Genomic DNA, 24,396 nt, shown 5'->3' on the forward strand with positions numbered 1-24,396 from the left:
TGTCCCAGTATGGCAATACTTATGTAATGCACGTAATCCATGAAATGTTCGAAGTAATAAGACAAATTACGTTCTACTTAGCGATATTATAGAGTAACATGGCAAAGGAATGCATACTTGAATTAATCTGATTTCATCCTTTTGTGAAGGCCTGCTCAAGAGGAAAGGTTTTCTCTTATGAAGTAGTCTTGATGTAAATTGTGCAAAAAAGGAAATAATCTATTAAATGCACTGTGCCTTATTGTGTCATTAGTCATAATTGCAGTTGGCATGAATTGTGTTGTGCTGCAGTGCCTAAGTTTGTAATTCCTGGTGCTTTCTCTTTCTTACACATGCTGCTGTCTGAATGGGGCTTTGTGTTGTTTGTCATGGTGTGCTCAGAATTCTGATTTCCTTAAGGTTAATCTGACCTGCATATCACTGTTACAAAGTCACATTGAACATTGTACCTTTCATTTGAAAATGTGTTTAGTGCTTACCGTAACAAGTGCAAACTGATGCCAGTTCTGGCAGATCACAGTATACCGGAGGATCAGTTTTACATTCTATTATCCATTGATAGTATTACAGTGTTCTGTAAATATATTCATATTGATTTGGTATTCATTGTGTGCAGGCTTCAGAAGGAGCATAGACATGCTCAGCATAATGGCAGATAGGAACCATTAAGGCCTATCCAGTCTGCCCAGTTTCATTTCTGGTACAGTACCGTAGAGTCCAGTTGAGGAGTGGCCTAGTGGTTAGGGTGGTGGACTTTGGTCCTGGGGAGCTGAGGAACTGAGTTCAATTCCCGGCACAGGCAGCTCCTTGTGACTCTGGGCAAGTCACGTAAGCCGCATTGAGCCTGTCATGAGTGGGAAAGCGCGGGGTACAAATGTAACAAAAATAAAATACATACTATTGGAGATACTACATGGAATCTTGCTATTCCATGTAGAAGCCTGCGCGGCCACATTGGTGATCTGCAAGGGCCGACTTCTACATGGAATGTTGCTACTATTGGAGATTCTACACGAAATGTTGCTATTCCACTAGCAACATTCCATGTAGAAAGCTGCGCAGGCTTCTGTTTCTGTGAGTCTGACGTCCTGCACAGAAGCAGAAGCCTGCGCGGCCACATTGGTGATCTGCAAGGGCCGACTTCTACATGGAATGTTGCTAGTGGAATAGCAACATTCCATGTAGAATGTCAAATAGTAGCAACAGTGGAGGAGTGGCCTAGTGGTTAGGGTGGTGGACTTTGGTCCTGGGGAACTGAGGAACTGAGTTCGATTCCCGGCACAGGCAGCTCCTTGTGACTCTGGGCAAGTCACTTAACCCTCCATTGCCCCATGTAAGCCGCATTGAGCCTGCCATGAGTGGGGAAGCGCGGGGTACAAATGTAACAAAAATAAAATATCGGGCTTTCCTCTCACTTCTGTTCCAGGCTTTCTTGAATACACTGTGTGTGTTACCCCAACCTCCACTGGGTGGGCATTATGCATCTTACACTTTAGTGAAAAAATATGAGGCTTAGGAATGACATTAAAAGTATTTGGGACGACATATTGTGATCTCTTACTCTAGCATATGAGAACAGTTAGCATAGCTCATCTGTGTACATTTTTAGGTTTCCCACAGGGCAAGCTGTTGGAGTCTTCTTCCTGGTAAGAACCTATAGTTAATCACAGAGAATTCCTGGTTGGGCCTGTGGTCTGTGGCTTTTAGTAAGAATTAGGCAGGAGACCACGTTCAGAATGAGTAGGATTCTGGAGCCCTTGTACACAGTAAGGTGATGGAGGCTGCCATCATTTTCCAGGGGAGTGGGGGTGAATGGGTCTTTTTTTATTTGAAGGAACCAGTTAAGCCTTCAAGAGGGGGTGCTTCTATTTAAACTGGAGTTCGAAAATATCACTACTATAAAAATCTTCTCCAGAGGAACGTGTTTATTATATTAAAGAAACTTTGCGTTGTTGTTTGAATATTTTTACTGCTGTAATTGGCTATTGCTCACTTGATCTGTTCTTACTGTACACCGCCTTGAGTGAATTCCTTCAAAAAGGCGGTAAATAAATCCTAATCCAATATAATAATTCTCACCTCCAACGTTCTAACCTGCCTGGGACCCTGGCTCCCTCGGAGTTGGTCTGCTAGGCACATTAGAACAAACTGACGTCACTGGCCGCATTATGATGTCATCCAAGCAGACCAACTACGGACACAGGCAAAACAGAACGTTAGAGGTGAAAACTACTGGTAGTGCTGCTGGAGCTCCGACGACGGTATTGACGCCACAAACACCCCCCCCAAACCCCCTTCTGGTGTTTCAGGACCCCACTCCCACTCCACCCTTCTCTCGCCCTCCCCTTCGTAACAGCCACCTGCTTAAAAGTTCGTAACTCCTGCACGCAGGGATGCCACTACCGACAGCCTTTTCTTCCGCTTCTGTTTCAGCTGTTCCTGTGGTGAGGAACAGCTGAAACATAAGCGGGGAAAAAAAACTGTCGGAAGCGGCATCCCTGCGTGCAGGAGGCTCCCTACCCCCTCTTCCTCCTCCTCTTACCGGGGTCCCGGCGGCAGCATTGAAGAGCGAGCAGGCTCAGCGAGTCTGCTGCCTTCCCTTCTCTTCGCTCTGAGCTCTGGTCCCGCCCTTGCGGAAACAGGAAATGAGGGCGGGACCAGAGTCAGAGCGAAGGCAGCAGACTCGCTGAGCCTGCTCACTCTTCAGTGCTGCCACCGGGACCCTGGTAAGAGAAGGGGGGGGGGGCGATGTGCATGTTGGGGGAGGGAGGGAGGACGGAGTGAAGGAGAATGACAGAGGGAGGGAGGGAGGACTGGAACTCAGAGGGAGGACAGAGTGAAGGAGAGTGAGGAAGCCATGGATATCGGAGGGGAGGAAAGGGGGCCATGGGACTTGGAGAGGGCAGAGGGGGAGAGCGAGGGGGGGGGGGGAGGGAAGCCTTGCTAGCGCCCGTTTCCTTTCATACAGAAACGGGCCTTTTTTACTAGTAAGTAAATAAATATCCCACTGTCACAACTTGACAGGATTGCAACTAAGCAATCTGATGAAGATATCAAGTTGGAGCAATGGCAATAATGTTTTGCTGGAACCAGGTAAGTATTTTCCATTGTCATCTTGATCCGTCACTATCTTGAATAATGGCAGCAGTTTTAGATAGTGAATCAAGAGGACGACAGACACTTTTCTGAGACCAGGGAAGTAGTATTGGTCCATGGGCAAGGGGATGGAGAGAGGTCGTTTGAAGGTTTTCTGATCCCAGTGCAAGGGTTCTTCTACCAGAGAACCACCGTAGTCAACTTTCTGTTTAACACATTACTTTTGATTTCACATTTAATGGTTTTCCTTCTGTTTTAGTGCAAAGATTGACTTGCTGCCTTTTACATATACTTTCTAACTCTTCTTACTCTCCTACCTATCTATATGTTCCATCTTTGCTTATATGCCCTCCCGCGGGAGGTGGTGGAGATGAAAATGGTAACGGAATTCAAACATGCGTGGGATAAACGTAAAGGAATCCTGCTCAGAAGGAAGGGATCCCCAGATGCTTAGCCGAGATTGGGAGGCAGAGCCGGTGGGGGGAGGCGGGGCTGATGCTGGGCAGACTTATACGGTCTGTGCCCTGACAATGGCAGATACAAATCAAGGTAAGGTATACACAAAAAGTGGCACACGTGAAATTATCTTGTTGGGCAGACTGGATGGACCATACAGGTCTTTTTCTGCCGTCATCTACTATGTTACTATCAATTAAAATGTTCTATTACGTATTGTGTTGACATTGTAAGTAGTATACCATGCCATACTTTGTATTGTTGTTCGAATATTTTTACTGCTCTAATTGCCTATTGCTCATGTTTGATCTATTCTTACTGTACACCGCCTTGAGTGAATTCCTTCAAAAAGGCAGGAAATAAATCCTAATAAATAAATCTTATATTTAAAGTAAAAAGAAAAGAAAATACAGTGAAAATACTGATTTTTAAAGCAGTTTTATTACATAGGGCTTAATAACTAGGATCACAACAGCCAGCTGTAATTCTTTAACTAGAATATAAATGTAAGAACATGCTGGGAATTTAATGAGTCATCGAAAACTGACAACCAACCTTTCATCAGGTCATTGCATGCTGTAAAGGCAGACATGAGTCACAGGCTCTGCTTCTGCTGTACTAACGGTGAAATCTACACACTAAACCATACTAAAACAAAAATTCTATTACTTAGTTCATTCTTGCTCTTAACCAGATGCAGTGAACTTCATTTCGCTCTCAGCAAAATGACCTGCAATCTTTGACATCCAAAATGGAAAATGTACTAAAGCAGGCATGACGCCTGTAATGAAGAAAGTGCAAATATGCAGAAGAGCAGTGAAATTGTTTAGCTGTAATGAAGGTTTTCTGTACACAGCAGGATAAATGAGACATACAGGTGGGGTGACAGTATCCAGTGGTATCAACACAGACTAACTTTCTGAGCTGAAAAAATTGGGGTAGTTTTTTTATGAACATGCAGGCTGTTCCCATGCAGCTGCTTGCAAGTTCCCTTTGTCTAATGTAGAGCTTAGGTGTCGGCTTCCCCAGAAGGTGTTTATTTAGGGGGTAGCTATCAAGGTGCATTACTGTCATAATGCATATTATTTGCCCCTTAAGATACATAGAAACATGATAGCAGATAAGAGCCAAATGGCCTGTCTAGTCTGCTCATCCACAGCAACCACTATCTCCTTTCCCTAAAAGATCCCACATGTCCGTCCCATGCTTACTTCAATTCAGATACAGTCCTCACCTCCGCCAGGAGGTGCCATTCGTCCACCACCCTTCCTTAGATTACTCCTGAGCCTATAACCTCTTAACTTCATCCTATGCCCTCTCATTCCAGAGTTTTCCTTCATTTGAAAGAGGCTCATCTCTTGTGCATTAATGCCACAGAGCTATTTAAACGTCTCTTTCATATCCCCTCTCTCCTTAAGTCTGTCCCCATACACTTTATGAAAGAGAGCACTGACCAGTTTTGTAGCTGCCCTCTGGACTGACTCCATCCTGTTTATATCTTTCGTAGGTGCGATCTCCACAATTGCACCAGAGATTTATACAAAAGCACTATCACCTCTTTTTTTCCTGCTGGCCCTCTCTCTCTCTCTGGGCACCCTTCTGGCTTTGACCGTCACCTTTGCTACCTGTTTGGCCACCTTGAGATCATCAGACACAATCACTCCTAAGTCTCGCTCATCTCTCTTACACAAAAGTACTTCACCCCTATACTATACCTTTCCCTTGGATTTTTGCAACCAAAGTGTATGACCTGCATTTTTAAGCATTCAATCTGAGTTGTCAACTGCTGCACCACTCTTCAAGCTTCACCAGATTCCGCCGCATGCAAGAACGATCCCCACTTGCTCCTGCAGGCTCTGGGTTCAAAATGGCTGCCATGACCTCTAGCAATAGTCTTATCCTATTTAATAATTTGTACCTCCAACGTTCTCTGGCTGGCTGGCTGGGTTCGTAACATCTCCTGACATCAGCAAGCCTCCAGCGTTCCTTTCCCTCTCACTGTCCCGCCCTCGCGTAACAATGTAATGACGTCAGAGGAGGGTGGAACAGTGAGAGGGAAGGGAACACTGGAAGCAAGCTGATGTCAGGATGTTACAAACGGAACGGAAACCAGCCAGAGAACGTTCAGGTACAAATCGCTGGACGTGGAGGGCAGGGCAGAGGAGAATCGATGGATGAGAGGAGAGAATCGCAAGACATGGATGAGAGGGCAGGGAAGAGGAGAATCGCTAGACATGGAGGGCATGGGATGGCAGGGGAGGGAAGAATCGCTGGACATGGAGGGGAGCGCAGGGGGAGAGAGGAAAAAAACGCTTGCACGAGAGCCTTCCTAGTGCCCGTTTCATTGTTGACGAAACGGGCTTGGTTCCACGAGTAGTACCATATATTTATTTATTTGTTGCATTTGTATCCCACATTTTCCCACCTATTTGCAGGGTCAATGTGGCTTACAATTTTCCGTCATGACTTACGCCATTTCAGAGTACAGATACAATTGGTAATACACATAGAACATGGATGATATAATGAACAGTCAGGTAAAGAAGGGAAGACATACAATTGGTATCACATATTGCGGTGGCCATTTTGAACCCAGCGCCAGCATGAGTAGGAGTAAATGAAGATTGTTCCTGCCTTCTCCACGCTAAACCACCAGAGAAACCTTCAGGTAGGCCCAGGGGGAGTTGCTCTAATGGAGTGAGGGGCCTTCAGGAGGAAGGACTATTTGATGGGATGGAGAGTTCTTTGAGCTCGTCAGGGGTGATGTCAAAGTTGAGTACTTTTCAGGGGTCCGCTTTGGTGAGAAGGGGAACCAAGGGTCTTGTAAGGCTCCATGGAGGTATGCCGAATGCAGCTTATCGCAGCTTGCACTCTTCAGGATCCACGAGAATCATTAACATATGGTACTGAGATCCTGTGGTACATTAAGGTACAGTAAAAGTATACTTTATTGTGTATTTTGAACTTCTGACAGTTAAACAGATTTAAAGAAAAAGGTATGGTAAATGACCTACCACACCTTAATAACTATTCCCCTTTATTCTGCTTACTGCATAGAATCCCAATTACATATTAGGTACACATTAGCGACCTCACAAGCAGGAAACCCTTGTCACTAAGGGTTGTCCTGTTTTAATTTATGACAACCCTGAAAGGTATGCGGTGTACTGAGAATAACCATTAACTGGAAAAGATTTGTAGAACTGCTTATCCAAATGTACTGTCTATGAAACACGTTGTCCAGGCAGAAACGTGGATATTGCAGCTCTGGGTATCTCTTCAAATAGAAACAGAGCTGAGACGCATAATCGATGTTGGCTGATTGGGGAACTCTCTAAGGAGCTTCAGTTTGTTTACACTTCTTCCAAGCCACAAATAAATCCCTTTTAGCTCCTTCCACATTGTGCACCACCAATGTTTTGCAAATATAAGGATAAGTAAAATGAAACATCTCTCAGCGTGCACCCTTGTGATGTGTGACAGTGAATTCCTCAGAACACACCCAGGGCATTTGTTGACCAAACTGCATAGAAAGTACATATCAGAAAGCAGTTTTATTTATTTTTTTTTTTGTTTAATTGGCTTAAAAGGTGGTGAAAGTGACTCATAATGTATCATGTTGGTCCCATGTAGCAGGGCTTGCTGCTGGTTGTTTTCAATAGCTTTATTAGCGAGATTACAGAGAGATTTAGGGGGTCATGTACTAAAGCTTAGCTTGAGTTATCTGCAGCAGGGCCCATAGGAATAAAAGGCTGTGTTCCGCCTTCTTCTGACGTAATTTCTGACGTCAGAAGAAGGCGGAACACAGCAAAGGGAAGGCTAGTGACGTCGGGAGCGCCGCCTCATTCACTGACGCGCTGCCGGAACCGCCACGGAGGTAAATTTAAAAAGAAAAAAAAAGAAAAGGGATGTTGGGGGAGAGAAGAGGGCGGGCAGTTGAACAATGGGAGCGGGAGGGCAGGGGAGAGACGAGAGCATGGATGTGAGGGGGGGGGTCATGGAAGGGAGAGAGGGGAATTGTTGGAAAAGGATGAATGGAGGGGGCAGGGGACAGAGGAGCATGGATGGGCATGGATTGGGAGGGCAGGGCTCAGGGAGAGAGGGGACTTGCTGGAAAAGGATGAATGGAGGGGGCAGGGGACAGAGGAGCATGGATTGGGAGGGCAGGGCTCAGGGAGAGAGGGGACTTGCTGGAAAAGGATGAATGGAGGGGGCAGGGGACAGAGGAGCATGGATTGGGAGGGCAGGGCTCAGGGAGAGAGGGGAATTGCTGGATAGGGATGAATGGAGGGGGCAGGGGACTGAGGAGCATGCATGGATTGGGAGGGCAGGGCTCAGGGAGAGAGGGGAATTGCTGGAAAGGGATTAATGGAGGGGGCAGGGGACAGAGGAGCATGGATGGGCATGGATTGGGAGGGCAGGGCTCAGGGAGAGAGGGAAATTGCTGGATAGGGATGAATGGAGGGGGCAGGGGACAGAGGAGCATGCATGGATTGGGAGGGCAGGGCTCAGGGAGAGAGGGGAATTGCTGGAAAGGGATTAATGGAGGGGGCAGGGGACAGAGGAGCATGGATGGGCATGGATTGGGAGGGCAGGGCTCAGGGAGAGAGAGGAATTGCTGGAAAAGGATGAATGGAGGGGGCAGGGGACAGAGGAGCATGGATGGGAGGGCAGGGCTCAGGGAGAGAGGAGAAATTGCTGGACATAGAGGGGAGGGAAGAAAGATGAAGGAGATGAAATGAGGGAAAAGGAAGAGAGGAGAAAATCTGCACATGGATGAAGAAAATTGGCAGAAGCTGAGGACCAGAAATGAAGAAGAAAGGAGGAAAGGAAAGAAATAAATGGAAAGGAAGCCCTGGAAACGGAGTTAAGAGGACAGATAGCAGCAGAATCAGATACTGGGCCAGCATGATCAGAAAAAGAAAGTCACCAGACAACAAAGGTAGAAAAAAAATCATTTTATTTTCATTTTAGTGTTTGGAATATGTCCACTTTGAGAATTTACATCTGCTATCTTATTTTGCAATGTATAGCAATTTGTTTCTAAGAATATTGCTGACAGTTCCTGTCAGTGTGGCAAGTGGTGAGCGATCATTTTCACGGGGGGGGGGGGGGGGGGCGCCGCCGCCACCAACTGATAGTCTGCAGGGGGGGGCGCCAACTGATAGTCTGCAGGGGGGCGCCAGAGACCCTAGGCACGGCCCTGGGGAGTTGGGCGGGGGGGGAGGTGTCGATTCGCCATGGGGGGGAGCTGGCAGGGAGCACCCCCCCTGAGCTGACACCCGGGGCGGTCCGCCCCTCCCGCCCCCCCCCTTGCTACGCCACTGAGCCTTTTAAGAATCATTCCTATTGCCCAGCCAGTAATTCTTCTTCTGATCTCATTTAAGATTATATTAGTATCAAAATGAGAAGTTGAGCCTTTCTAAACCACAAAAAGAAAGAAGTGGGACATTCTGACATTTTCTGACCTGCCGTAGTGTTTGGCATTAACTTGTGGTGATTCTTGTCAGGGTACTTGGCAATTAGACCTGCATGAGGCAGTTGCAACACATAACAATGTGGACACTCAAAACGTAGCAAGGCAGAGCTCTGTGGTTAGAAATCTCATTTATGCACTTGAAATGTTCACATAAAACTCAACATGTTTCGCCATTAAGTTGCATCAGGAGTTGATGCAAAGTATAACTGTAGTACACAGAAATGTAGAGAATAATTACAACACAGAGCTAAAAACGATAATACATATAACATTTAAAATATGACCAACAAAGATAATCATGAAGGAAAAATACATAAAAGTATTGACAAATATTAGTACAACATATTAAAATGTAATAAAAATCATGCTTGGTTAAAAGATATAATAAATAATTGAGCCATTTGAAATTTGATAGAATAAACAATTTTTAAAAAGTAGTAATCAATAGAAATAAAACAAAATAAAACATGGAAGAGTAGTAAATACCTAGGGGTCATTTTATGAAGCTGCAGTGAGCGCTAGCACGCATTTACCACATTTACTGGAGGTCCTGCAGTAAGTCTGTGACGCGTGGCAATTTATTATTTTGCCATACGTCCATTTTCGGCAAAAATTTTAAAAAAACCCATTTTTTTTTGCAGGCGCTGAAAAATGGATCAGCGCACACCCAAAACACGCACCTGCACTACTGCAGGCCATTTTTCAGCACACCTTAGTGAAAGTATCCCTAAGTGTCTGTAAGTGCTTATATGCTAATTGTTTTAATCGCCATGCGCTAATGGCAATATTAGCATACGGCCATTATTTTTTTTTTTTTGTGAAATTGACCATTTTACTTCTGCAGTAGAAAGTGGCCTTATCTTGCTGGGGACAAGGGTGTGCTAATGCCGCTTTTTCCCGCGCCTTTGTAAAAGGACCCCGTAAACTTCCCACAAGCCATAATTCAATATTTACCAACATACCAAAAAAAACCAGTCGTATACGTATAAACACAGAGCTCTGTCTTGTTACTTTTTGAATGTGCAACTCCGTTCATCTCTTCACAAACTTTTTTTATTTGTTTAATTCCTTATCAAAACATCATTTCAAGTAATGCTGTGTGAACTCTCTAGGCTGTTCATTGAAATCTTATGTAAAGCTCTTACCGTTCTCATAATTCCATACTTGAATTGCCAACAAGACCCCTGTTCCATGCCATGCCTTCATCAGTGGGTTAGAAGTTGTATTCCTGGACCTTTTCCAAGTTTTCAAGAAACAATTCTTCCAATTTCCTTGTTCAGTTTTTGCTGTGATTCTCATGCCGGGCACACTATGGAATAGATAGTTCAGTGGGTTTTACATTTGGATACCTGGGTTTGTTTACCATTGAAACATTTCAGTGCTGTAAAAATACAGCCGGAACAGCGCACAATAAACCCCCCCCCCCCCCCCCCCCCCCCTAGTGCAGTGATTTCCAAACCTGATCCTGGAGGCAGCCAGTCAGGTTTTCGGGATATCCACAATGAATATTCATGAGAGAGATTTGCATGCAGTGGAGGCAGCCCAATACGGGTTTACCGTTCGCTAAAAAGGAAGTACCACCGGGCTAGCATGTTAAAACACATTAACTGCAAATTTTAGCGCACTTGAGTAAAAGGGGCTCGAAATTACTCCTGTTAAGCCCAGCAGTGCAGGCTTGATTCCCACTGCAGCTCTTTGTCAATCTTGGGAAGTCACTTAACCCTCCATTGCGCCAGGTACAAAATAATCTGTAATATGTAAATCCCTTTGATTATAACCACAGAAAGGCAGTATATCAAGTCCCATTCCCTTTCCCCCGTTGAAGGTAAAAATGTGAGTTTGTCCATATAAATAAACCAGAGTGTCAGTAAAAAAATAAAAAAAAAAGAGATAGGTGGGTGACCTTGGTGACAATGTAGATTTGGAAGAAATGCTTCCTCGGGGAAGTGCAGCTGAAACAATGGTATCCAAGAGCCTCAGGGAGGTTAGGTAAAAAGCAGTGGAAGAGGTGAAACAGTTTTCAGTTATATCAGTGCTCTGTCTTGTATCATAGCGATGCTTCAGTGATGCAACTGTGTGTGGGTCACTGCAGTTCTGCTTTCCATTTTGAGTTCACGTTTGGGGCTTTAGTTTTAAGAAAATATGAAGCGGCTGTCAATTTACTAAAGCAGTGCATTCAACAAAGGAAGCCGAGGGCCGAGTTTTCTTATGCAGGCGTACACGGAGCACGGTGTCCTCATAATTACCTAGTAAACATTAATTTCTTGTGGTATCATTGGCAGCTGTGTCTAGCGATACAATAGACTTGCAGGGCAGTGGATTTTACTACCTTCTTACCTTTTCTTCTGCTTGTAGAAAACCAGTTTTTCCTTATACCACCTGGAACATAATCGTCTTATTGGCTATCGTGTCTGACATTAGGGAAAATATTGCTACTTCTGCTTGACATTGATTCTAGTAGATCCTGCAGAGATTCCATATGTGGTGCTGAAACTAGGGAGATTTTGTTTTTATTATTCAATGATGTAATGAAAATTAAAATAATAGATAAAAATGACATGCACAAGGCTGGAAAGAGAGTCATTGGAGGAGCAGTGGCAGTCAGACTTGGAGTAGGCATTGGGCAGCAGAGGGCAGGAAATGGGGGAGAAAGACTTGAGGGGAAACATTGGGAAAGGAAGAGCAAAAAGTCTAGCAAAAAAAGATGGGAAAAAACCCTGAAAAAATAAGGAGAAAGTAAAAGGTATGAAAAAAGTCCCCCCCCCCCCCCCCCCCAAACTCCTAAGATTTTTCTAACAAGAAAATAATGCTTTCACCTTTAGACATATATATTGTATTCTGGAAAGATTTTGGTCACCCACAATAGCCAGGCCCCCTGCATCCAGTCACAGAATCTATGACAAGGCAGAATTGGTGTGTAAAGCCTGAGCTCTTTCATTAAAACTTGGGGTCCTTGGGTCAATTTTAGCAGCCAATGGAAAAGGTGCCGGTACTCAGTACCCCCCAAGTACCCCCACAAAAAAGCCCTGGTCATGACATACGGTTAGTGCTCTGACAGAGCAAAAAAGTAGCTGATTAAAAAAAATCTCTAGGTTGAAATTACTTGGAATTTTAAAGGCAAGGAATGGAGAGCATCTTCCTTCTATGTTTGATTGTATCTTCTGAGATCGTCCAGAGAAAAGTTTTTACATTTTGTAGGAATTAAGTCCGATGTATTTTTAGACAATACTCCTATAGTTACAGTGCATAGGAGTATAATTTGGAACCTATAATCTTTTCACAAACTTCTGTCTGTATAAGGAGCTACGTTTTTATGCTGTTAGAATATACGAGGAAAATGAAACAACCTTTTTGGGTGTAATCAACTTAGGGGAGAAGTTATCAAGCCACGTTAGGGCTTAAAGTCATGTTATATACCCTTTAATGTGACTTAAAGGGCACTAATGCAGCCTAACTTGTTTTATCGCAGCAATATTTAAGTCACCATGGGTTACATACTAATGAGATGCAAAACTTGCAAATGCATATATTGCAGCTCCCTCTACTATGTCAGCTTAGAAAACGCAACTGGTGTGTATCAGGCGTACACTACAAGTCATGTTATTGCCAGAAAATCAAGGTAAAATATTTTACTATGCTGAGAGCATCAGGCCTCAATGCTGTGGTCCAGAACTGTCAGACCACACCTGACAGGGCTGTCAGAGAATCCCCCCCCCCCCCCCCCCCCCCCCCATCCAGGCTTCCTATCCCTTGAAAGGTCCTACCAAGACATTTCCTGATGGTTCAGTAGTGATTTGAGCTGGAGCGATTCCCAGTCACCCGCCCTGGCTGGCGCTGTCTCCAGAAAGGCAAGGTCATACTCTCGCCCAATCACCACTGAACCACCACGTAATTTCTTGGTAGGTCCAATCGGGGGTAGGGGGGAGAGGAGGAAGCTCTGACAGCCCTATCAGATGTGGCCTGGGTGCATCAGGCTGCAGCCTTGAGGCCCGGTGCTCCCAGTTCGCTGGAATAACCCTACTTGTGAGGTGGCTCACAAGCAGCGCAGCAAAAGCTTACTCTCCCCCTCCTCCCTTAGTTGGAAGCTGAAGCTATTTAGATTTTTGCAGAGCAATGGAAAAAGTAAAGATAACAGCTTTAGACTGGAGCCCTTTAATTATAAGGATGAATATATTCCCTATTTCTTCATCTTTTGAATATCAGTACACGCTAAAGAAATATGTTATTTTGTGGTGCACGATCGCAGAGCTACAAAGAAGTTTGTGTCTATATGGGGTGTTGTCTTTGCATTTCTCAAATGCACAGAGATGCTCATGGTTCAAGGTAACAGACATTGCTTGTCATATTTAAGGAGTTAAGTAACCTAGATATTTAATACATATACAGCAAGTGAATATTCATTTTAGAAATGGGCCTCTGGATTGCAACAAACAAAGGGAAAGATTTCACTGGAGGGGGCAGAGGTGTCGGATATAATTGTGAAATCTGATTCTGTTGGTGCAGTGAAAGTTTGCTTTGTTCAGACATTTGAATAGCACAAAAATAACAGAAATGACGCTAACCTTCCAGACAACATTGGAATGGATGCATCTAGAGAAGAAACAATTTCCTGTTCTATTTAGTCCGCCAGCAAACTTTGGCTCAAAGATGCCCTTCAAACACAGGGCCTGATTTCTACATGTACAGAGAAAAAGCTGGGAGAATCGGGCCCTTAAAATTTGTGAAGCCTACAATTTCTTCCCAGTTTCTAATCTGGTAGCATTACAGTTTTGCATGTGAGCCTGGTTTTATCTGAATCTTGGCTTCCCCTTCCACTTTCCCTTTGATTTCAGTGCATCGGATAATTGATTAATTAATAACTTCCTTATTCCCTCGTTGTGCCTCCTTGGAGAGCCCTCAAAAGCTGCTTCTTGAGGAGGCACTTAAGAACCTATCGACATTCCATTTCTACTCTCCTTATCCAATTGATCTAGTGATGCTCTAATGAAATCTATTAAAATTCATGTTTTTGTTTACTAAGTTGGTATGTCTTTTCCTTCTCCAGGGGTTTGACCCACCACATCCAAGTGAAACTCGAACAATTCATGTAGCAAATCGGTTTCCACGACATGGGCATTACACACCCCAGAAATTTGCAGACAACAGAATCATATCATCCAAGGTATGGGTTGTTGCTTTTTTTTTTTGTATCGTACGTAACTAGTAGAGGAAGCAAACACACCATGGAAAAAATACAAACACAAGAATAATTGGTATAAAAATGTTAATTCACAATTTATAATTTAAAAATCCAACATGGGCATGTTTCACTGTATTACTGCATCAAAGGTAATCTACAACAAAGCAGTCACACAAAATTATGTTAGTTAAAACATATTCATTATAATTTAAAATATGCTATGTAGACATTAATTATATAAATCTATATCTATAGAATGTGCAGTGCAATTAACTGAAGCCACAAGTGTTAATGAACAAAGCTATAAACACAAACACATCGACACATCCTATATAATAATTCTCACCACCAACGTTCTAATGTGTGACTGTCTGTGTCCGTGGCTGCTGGAGTTGCTGAGCTAGGCTCCGTAGCCAGGATGACGTCACTAACAGCTGATTCCCAGGCAGGGGGAGGAGTAGGGAAACACGTGTTTCCCTACTCCTCCCCCTGCCTGGGAATCAGCTGTCAGTGCGCCGCTCCCTGCCACTTTGGAGCAAGTGGCAGGGAGCGGCGCATCAAAAAACTACAAACGCAGCACCACAGAACCTCCCCCCCTCGACGCATCAAACCCCATCGCCACCCGCAGATGCCAGTAGTAACGCTGTCCGGCCGCTGCTGCTTCTGTTGAGCAGCAGCGGCCGCTACAAAAGAAAAGAAGCGATAAATGTTTTTAAACCCAGCCAAAATCATTTGCAAATGCCCGAGTCTTACAACGCAGTCTCTGCAGCCGCTCCTCCTCTCGCCTCCACGTCACTGCCCGTGGAGTAAGACCTCGGAGGAGCGCAGTGATGTGACAGGCGAGAGGAGGAGCGGCTGCAGAGACTGCGTTGTAAGACTCTGGCATTTGCAAATGATTTTGGCTGGGTTTAAAAACATTTATCGCTTCTTTTCTTTTTGTAGCGGCCGCTGCTGCTCAACAGGGGAAGCAACAGCGGCCACACAGCATTACCACTGGCAGTTGCGGGTGGCGAGGGGGTTTGATGCAACGGGGGGAGGGTAGCTGGAGAGGGGGGAGTGGAGGGTCGCTAGACATGGTTAGCTGCAGGGGGGGCAGGGGAAGAGGAGGGTCGCTGGACATGGATGGCTGGAGGCGGGACAAGGGAGAGGGAGGTGGGGAGGGAGTCCTGAGACCAGAGGGGTGGGGAAGGGGGCTCTGTGAGAGGGGGGTGGGGGCTCACACTCACTCACTCCCTGTCTCTCACATACACTCTCTCTGACACACTCCCTGTCTATCACACTCTATCTCTCTGTCACACACACACAGTCTCACACACACACACTGTCTCTCTCTCATTCTCTCTGACACACACACTCCATCTCTCACACACACACTCTCTCTCTCAAACATACACACTCCGAGGAAAACCTTGCTAGCTTCCGTTTCATTTGTGTCAGAAATGGGCCTTTTTTACTAGTATTCAATATAACGATTTTTGACAAGTGTCAATGTGTATATGTTTACAGCTTTGTTCATTTGTGGGCTTCAGTTAATTGCACATTTTGTAGGTATGTGTTTTTGTCTGTATTTTCAATTACAATGACTAATACTTTAGTAACACATAATTTTATGTGATTGCTTTGTTCTACATTACCTCTGATGCAGCCATATAGCGAAACATGGCCATGTTGGGTTCTAATTTATATGTTGTGAATTCAAAATATTTTATACAGTTTTTCTTTTGTTTGTACTTTTTCTTCATTGTGTTTTGTCTCTTGTACGTTATTTGCAAACTATGTATCATAACTAGTAGAGTCAAAAGCCAGTGTCGCCGATAGGCCACTCAGACAAACTTATAATCCCAAACAGTGGCTTCCGATTTTTCTGTTCATGATCCATTTATGAGAATCCACCAAGGATGCTTAAAAGCGAGGATTTTTCCCAGCAAAGCGTGCTTACATGCAATGTTTAAAATTCTGATGTTTTTAGCCATGCTCTGCTCACTCTCTTTCCCTCCCCTGCTGGAAGGAAGTGACCTGCTGTTCACCTGCTGTGCACTTCCTTCCAAGTGAACCACTGCACAGCAGGTCAATTTCTCCTCCTGCGCTGGCTTAGACCGAACAGTTATAAACAGTTGGGTCTAAGCTGATGCAGAAGGAAGTGACCTGCTGTGCAGCGGTTCACTTGCTACTCCGGGGCTGTGCTGGAGGGCTCAACAAACAGCTCACAGAATTCAGGAAACATTTACAACAGTCTCTCATGAGCCAGTTCCCTCTGTCACTGTTTTGTACTCCGTAACCAATAAAAGGTACAGTTATTTGTGCCCGTTTCAACCTTACAAAATTGTAGTGGTTGAGCTTATGTCCTCCACATCACTGGGATAGTAAAGCTCCTTCTGATGAAATGAATCAATGGTGTTTTATACTGTGCTGTTTGCCCTTGATTTTACTAAGTTTTTTTAGATGGAAAACATTCCATGTTGTTTTTCACAGGCCAAAGCAATTCAAGCTTGTTTTTAATAGTCACAGTCATCAAGCGGACAGTTTTAAATTGGGCTGCATTTCTGTAAGCAAATATTCAAGGAGACCTTCTCCACTCTTATTTCCCTTTTGAAAAATTCAAGTCCGGTTACTGCCATGGCTGCTTCAGCACCTGCAGATTAAGTGCAGGTGCAAAGTCTCTGTTGGAAATGAAAGGTATAATGTTTGCCTTGGTTGCAATCCTCCTGTTCACCTGGCCCCCTCCCACCTTGCATTTTAGCAGCACAGGTAAAACTGTCCACACTGCTTAGTTACCCATGTGAAATCTTTTGAGATTGTCCTCCAAAGATTTAAGGTAATGTTGTATATACAGTGTAACATTTGCTGCAACATGGTTTTTTTTCTTTCTCTCTTTTCTATTGTAGTACACAGTATGGAATTTTGTTCCTAAAAATCTATTTGAACAGTTCAGAAGAATAGCCAATTTCTATTTTCTTATTATATTTCTTGTTCAGGTAAGTTATGCTGTGATTGTTCACGTTTACTGCTCAGTAAAATTGTAATGAATGAGGTCCCGCTTTCCATAGATTTATTTATTTTTTTATAGCATGTAGTCTAGATAGAGTTATTACTTTGAATGTAGCATTTGGATTTTAAATTTGATTCCTCGCACTGAGCAAGTTACACATCCGGGTACAGTGGGTAGCTCCATTTCCAAGAGGGCTTACATTCAAGGGTGAAGTGACTTACTGAAGGTCACAAGGCGCATCGCCGGGCGAATCGGAATTTGAACCTTTGTTTTCCTTGTTCACGGTCTGCTGTTCTAATCACTGGAGTGCTTTATGCACTATTGTCGTGATATTTTATTTTATTTTTTATTTTTGTTACATTTGTACCCCGCGCTTTCCCACTCATGGCAGGCTCAATGCGGCAGGCAATGGAGGGTTAAGTGACTTGCCCAGAGTCACAAGGAGCTGCCTGTGCCGGGAATCGAACTCAGTTCCTGAGTTCCCCAGGACCAAAGTCCACCACCCTAATCACTAGGCCACTCCTTCACTGTTGCTACTATTTGAGATTCTACATGGAATGTTGCTATTCCACTAGAAGTCGGCCCTTGCAGATCACCAATGTGGCCGCGCAGGCTTCTGCCTTGCGCAGCTTTCTACATGGAATGTTGCTAGTGGAATAGCAACATTCCATGTAGAATCTCAAACAGTAGCGACATTCCATGTAGAATCTCCAATAGTAGCATGTAGAATCTCCAATAGTATCTATTTTATTTTTGTTACATTTGTACCCTGCGCTTTCCCACTCATGGCAGGCTCAATGTGGCTTACATGGGGCAATGGAGGGTTAAGTGACTTGCCCAGAGTCACAAGGAGCTGCCTGTGCCTGAAGTGGGAATCGAACTCAGTTCCTCAGTTCCCCAGGACCAAAGTCCACCACCCTAACCACTAGGCCACTCCTCCACTGTTGCTACTATTTGAGATTCTACATGGAATGTTGCTATTCCACTAGAAGATCACCAATGTGGCCGCGCAGGCTTCTGCTTCTGTGAGTCTGACGTCGTGCAGGACGTCAGACTCACAGAAACAGCTTTCTACATGGAATGTTGCTAGTGGAATAGCAACATTCCATGTAGAATCTCAAACAGTAGCAACATTCCATGTAGAATCTCCAATAGTATCTATTTTATTTTTGTTACATTTGTACCCCACACGTTCCCACTCATGGCAGGCTCAATGCAGCTTACATGGGGCAATGGAGGGTTAAGTGACTTGCCCAGAGTCACAAGGAGCTGCCTGTGCCGGGAATCGAACTCAGTTCCTCAGTTCCCCAGGACCAAAGTCCACCAGCCTAACCACTAGGCCACTCCTCCACTCATGAAAGGAGCACTTGATTTCTGAGAACATGAGTAAACTGGTCAGTTTATGTCTATAGCTTCTACCTTTTTGTATGCTTAAAATTTTGAAATTGTCGCATTTGGAGGGAACGATGATACATTTTTACAGGTAGGCAGCTGTCTGAAATCAAGAGGACCTTGAAACAGTTGAATTTTTAAGATATGTATCAGGAGGATCATGTATGGAACATCCTTTCAGACTTTGGACCTTATCCTTTTGCTAGCTTTCCAAATGAGGCTGAACATAGTAACATAGTAGATGACGGCAGAAAAAGACCTGCACGGTTCATCTAGTCTGCCCAACAAGTGTATTTAAGTATACTTAAGTGTTGTTAAGTGTAGTTAAGTGCAGTTAAGTTAACTGAAGTGAAGTTAAGTGAAGCCCTTATGTTAAGTGCTCTTAGGTTAAGTTAAAAGCTTTAAAATATAGAACAAGATCATTTATTGGTTATCCTGGAAAGTTTGTATGGAATGAAATGTTTTTTCCATGACTCAGATTTTCTATTACCAGAAAATAGTCCTTTTACTGTAACCTGTAGGCACAAAGTACAATGTTTGCACAATAGTGGTGGATATTTTATTTTACTAGGTAGTATTTAGCACTTTTCATGAAGATGTAACAGGAAGTAGAAGATCTTTATTTTATTTTATTTTATTATTTATTTATTTATTTATTTATTTTTTGCAGTGACAGTCTGACTATGGCATTTATCTGAGCCACATCTGTTTTCTGGAGTTTTTAAATGGCTGCATCATGTTTTTGGATCATAAGACCAAGAAAGGCAAATTGTGCTAATGCTTTATGTGTTTCTTTCAGCTTATGATAGATACTCCTACAAGTCCTGTGACCAGTGGACTTCCATTGTTCTTTGTAATAACAGTAACTGCCATAAAACAGGTATGAAATGTGTAGAGCACATTTACTTAGCAAATGCAAACATTTTGCACCACTGATTAATGTTGAGGATTTACTGGGATGCAACAAGTAGCTTGAAACATCGTTAAATGTTTGCCAAAAACAGCAGTTCGGGATTCTCTAGTACTCTGTTTATGTTCAATAAACAATGATTGTTTTGTTTTTCCCAAGTGTCTACAAATTTGCAGTCATTACATTTGTTCGATGTAACTGGCTCATTTTCAAAGCACTTAGCCTTCCAAAGTTACATAGGTTTCTATGGAACTTTGGAAGGCTAAGTGCTTTGAAAATATGCCTCTAAATGTCATATCCAGTATTTCATAATGAGGGTGCTAGATGCAGGGCTATAGCCTTCTGAATGAGGGGTTGGAAACAATAGCAGCAGACTGGAAGACACAGTAATCCCAGAAGTGAAATAGCTCATGAGATTAGTTGAGGTCTAGAGTATGCAACAAAGTGATTTGAACAGTTCTGTTATGCTTCCGAGGCTGCCATTATGATGGTTGCATTCAAGTTCTCAAATGAGGCAAGATCTGGACAATCACAACAATCAGGATCTAAACAGATTGCCATCATATTTCTGTTCCTACATACTTCTTAATCCATATTTGTCGGGAGAAAAACACATTTGAAAAAGTAAACATATTTGAGTCATTTTGTTTGGAACTGCTATGCTTAATGGATTGGAAGGTGCAAGACTACCTCTGTCCATATGATATCAGAGTTATTGAGGTTCTTGTGCAAGGGTGAGTGGCGGTAGTTGCCAACTCTGAATTAAAGTTTTTAGCCTGTGGATTGTGATTTACCTGAGGTTCTGGTGTTTTTTTTGTGTGCTTGAATTTGATTATTGTAAGCACATGTTAACCAAATTTGAAATTAAGACATTGATTACCCTTGGAACATGAAGGCTACCTTTCAACCAAATTAGCACTCTCCCCAGTAGCTGGATGACGTTGAGATGATCAGGAAAAGTGGAAAGAATATACTGAGTCATTATATTGTAAAGATCAAGTGGATCAACAGTCATTAAAACCTTTACATTGATCAAGAAGCAACAGTTCAAACAACAAGGAGAGAGAGTGGTGTACACCAAGCCTACCTACTTCCCCTTATTTGTTCAATCTGCAGAAGCAGGACTGTGAAGAAACCTGAGGTTTGAAAATTGATGGATGACCTATCAACAGCCTTGACTATTCTTATCATAACCATGTTACTGGCTGAAAGTGAAGATGATGTGAAATACCTGATTATTGAGATGAAGGAACGTAGTCTCATGATGGGCCACAACTTAACGTGGAGAAGGCAAAGATCCTGACAATTGGCAGAATCAATAAGTTCATTCTTGATGGAGAAGCAATAGAAATAGTAGACAACTTAAACCTGCTTGCTTCAATAATAATAAATCAACAAACAGTTAAGAAATCTGACAACATATCACTCTTGACAGAAAGGCTATGAAGGACCTAGACAGAATCTTCGAGTGTAGAGAGATATTTGCATACGAAGATTCAACTTGTCCAAACTTTGGCATTTTCAGTAATGTGATATGGAAGTTGGACAGTGAAGAAACAAGACAAAAAATTGATATTGGAGGAGAATACTGCATTTACTGTAGACTGCACGAAGAACAAATCAATTGATATTGGAGGAGGTCGAACTTAAGCTTTCCTTGGAAGCTTAAATGACAAGACTTGGTTTCATACTTCAGACACATCATTCGATGAGAGAGATCATTAGAGAAAGACGTTGCACTTGGAAAGGTTGAAGATGAACATAAAAGAGGAAGACCAGCAATGCAGTGGATTGATACATTTACAGCAACTATGAATGCCCCTCTGGACTGAATGCTGCTGGACTGAAGACCTAGCATAGTTCAAGACAACTATCCAGAGGGTCACCATGAGTTGACACTGACTGAACCTCACTTAGCAGCAGTAGCTCTGGAGTGCAGAGAGTGAAATGAACAAAAGGCAGATTTAGTAGTATTTAGCCTCCGATGCAAAACTTGCTACTGCTTTTTTTATTTTTTGCAAATAGCAATACAAGTTGCTGTTCAGAGCAGAAAATGTTCAAGTTTGTGAATAACGTCCTTTATGTGTAAAGCAGTCTGAGCGCATGCATTCGATTTCATCTCAGTTTGTGCTTCCAAACTTCCATGTAATAATAATCCAGTGATGTCCTGATTCTGTAGCTTATAGAGTCCCATGACTTAATCGAAGTCCAACTTGTGTATATCCTGCCATGCTCAGAGGATAAACAAAGTTCATATCCAAGATTATTGCTCCAAGATATGTGTCGGACAGTATAATCGATAGTAGGACAAAAAAGAGAGAAATCTTTGGTTCAGGGAATCCATATTATGTGGAGGAGGAAAATCAATTTTCAAGAAATCAAGTAATCATGAGAATCCCAACAAAATGACCTGTTACTAATTAAATTCCCCCCCCCCCCCCCCACACCCATCCCCGAAAGAAAAATCTAACGTCTACTATTTTCCATAGAAAATATCTCCAGATGTTCCAGGTTCATAAATATGTATGTGATACTGCATAAGATGGTGTTTCTCAAGTTCGGTCCTAGACTACCCCTTGCCAGTCAGGTTTTCAGGATATCCACAATGAATATGCCTGAAAGAGATTTGACTATAATGGAGGCAGTGTATGCATATTTATGTGGATATCCTGGAAACCTGACTGGCAAGGGGGTACCCCAGGACTGGACTTGGGAAACACTGCATAAGACATTTACAGGGGAACTAAAAAGAAAAAGTAGCCCCTAAAGTTAAAATTTACAGTACATCATGGAAAACTAACTGTCGACAGAAATGTACATTTTTCATGAAGTAAGTCTTCAGAACCAAGTGTTTATCATGCTCCATACAGAAGTGTTGACATTATCCTATGAGTCCTTTTAAGGAGCCAGTTAAAGCTTCCTGAGGCAACCTTGACCAATAATATCAATTTGAAATTACAACCCTATCAAAGTTAGGAATAGCTAATGTCTCGGGGGGGGGGGGGGGGGACACCTTTCAGAAAAATATCTGCTGGAAGCAGATGCCACAGGAAAATTAAGAAGTTATAGATTCATAGGTCTTAAGGAATATTCCAACTTCTTTGATAGTAGATGTCCCAATACCTGAAGAGATTGAATCTGAGGCGTCAGCATAGAACAGAGGTTCCCAGATGAGATCCTGGAGGCACCCCAGCCAGTCAGGTTTTCAGGATATCCACAATGAATATTCACGAGAGAGATTTGCATGCACTGCCTCCACTGTATGCAGATCTCTCTCATGAATATTCATTGTGGATATCCTGAAAACCTGACTGACTGGGATGCCTCCAGGACCAGGTTTGGAAACCACTGGCATAGAACATTCTTTATACATCATAGCTATCTTTCGGCCCCACTCCTTAAATTTCTCCACAGTTTCCAAAGTGAAGTTGCATAATTGCTTAACTGAACCTTGCAGCATTCCCTCGGTTCTGGTTACCACATGCTATACGACCTGATAACCTTCCAGAAGCTACTGAAGACAAACCTATTCAAAGAGACTTATAACAAGAATCCTTCACAAAGACTTGACATCTAAAATGCATCAGAACAAACCAACACTGATTTCTTTAATCTGGTTACTTTAATTCACATTAATAATATTGAACGTTTTATCTTGTTCTATTCTTATACACCTGTTATGAATCATTTATCTATTTCTTCTAATTCACTTGATATTTTATTTTTACATCCAATTTACGTGATATTTTAATATACCTTCATTGCAACACCTCTTTGTATTTATCATAATGTAAGCCGCATTGAGCCTGCAAACAGGTGGGAAAATGTGGGCTATAAATGCAGCAAATAAATAAAATAAGAAGCAGTAGAAACTCCATGTTGAAGCCCGTGTCCTGTAGGAGGAAGACTACAGTCTTAGGCATCCCAACTCCACAGGGGTTCACCTGCTTCAGCAATGCAGGAGTTCAGGCCTTGGGTCCTGCAAACAGGTTAGGTTTTCATATCCCTAAGAACATTTGCATGCCTACTTCCTTCATTGTATGCAAATATATCTCACGAATATTCAGAAATCCTGACTTGTTTGCGGCAGTCGAGGCCTGAACTCCTGCATTGCCGAGGTAGGTGAACCCAATCATCCAAGGAGGGAAATGAGGTCAGAATTCAAAGCAATAGGTTGGGGGGTGAGTTCTAGTGCCTGAGCTAAGGGAAACACCCTCACGTCCTTAAGGAGAATTACCCTTCATGGATTTAACAACAGAAATATGTTTGTTCAAGGGGCCAGTAACAGTGGATATAAGCCACTGCAAGCAGGGTACTTGCCAATCTTAAATACCAGTCTGCAAAGTCTTTAAAAAAAATTCAAAACATTCCAGCAAGAGGGCTCCAAAGAGGTCTGTGATGCCCCTTGGGGCATCTGCTTGTGGCTGTACACTGCAGCAGATCTTCCTTTTTTATATATCTGTGTCATGTCTAAATGCACGATCTAACAAACTTCCGGAAATTGCTAAAAACCAACCTGTTCACAAAGGCATACCAGAATGACCCAACCTAAACACCTGAACCTTCCAACACAATCGAAACTACTACCAGAACTGGACAAAACTTAACTCTCTCTCCTTGAATTACTTACATATTCTGTCATCTGTGATCATTAACACTTGACCATTCTGTATTTCTCTTACCGGATTGGCGATCACCATCACGGTACTATGTAAGCCGCATTGAGCCTGCAAATAGGTGGGAAAATGTGGGCTACAAATGCAACAAATAATAATAATAATGGATGTGTGTGGTGGTCCGTTGCACCATCAACACACCACTCCTCCTCCCCCTCCCATGACATTCTTGCAGGTGTGCCTTCTTTTTTTCCTCCTGACACCCACCACAGCAGATAT

At 43.1% G+C, this 24,396-nt stretch overlaps 1 protein-coding gene across 1 annotated transcript in view; it reads left to right on the forward strand.

Moving 5' to 3' along the window:
• ATP11B (ATPase phospholipid transporting 11B (putative)) overlaps positions 1 to 24,396 on the forward strand; it is a 138,899-nt gene that overhangs the window by 6,965 nt on the left and 107,538 nt on the right. The window contains 3 exon segments of the mRNA XM_030216601.1: positions 14,076 to 14,192; positions 17,096 to 17,185; positions 19,391 to 19,471. Of these exon segments, the coding sequence (XP_030072461.1) occupies positions 14,076 to 14,192; positions 17,096 to 17,185; positions 19,391 to 19,471 (288 nt within the window).

Source organism: Microcaecilia unicolor, chromosome 10, assembly GCF_901765095.1.
Source record: "Microcaecilia unicolor chromosome 10, aMicUni1.1, whole genome shotgun sequence".
Lineage (NCBI taxonomy): Eukaryota > Metazoa > Chordata > Amphibia > Gymnophiona > Siphonopidae > Microcaecilia > Microcaecilia unicolor.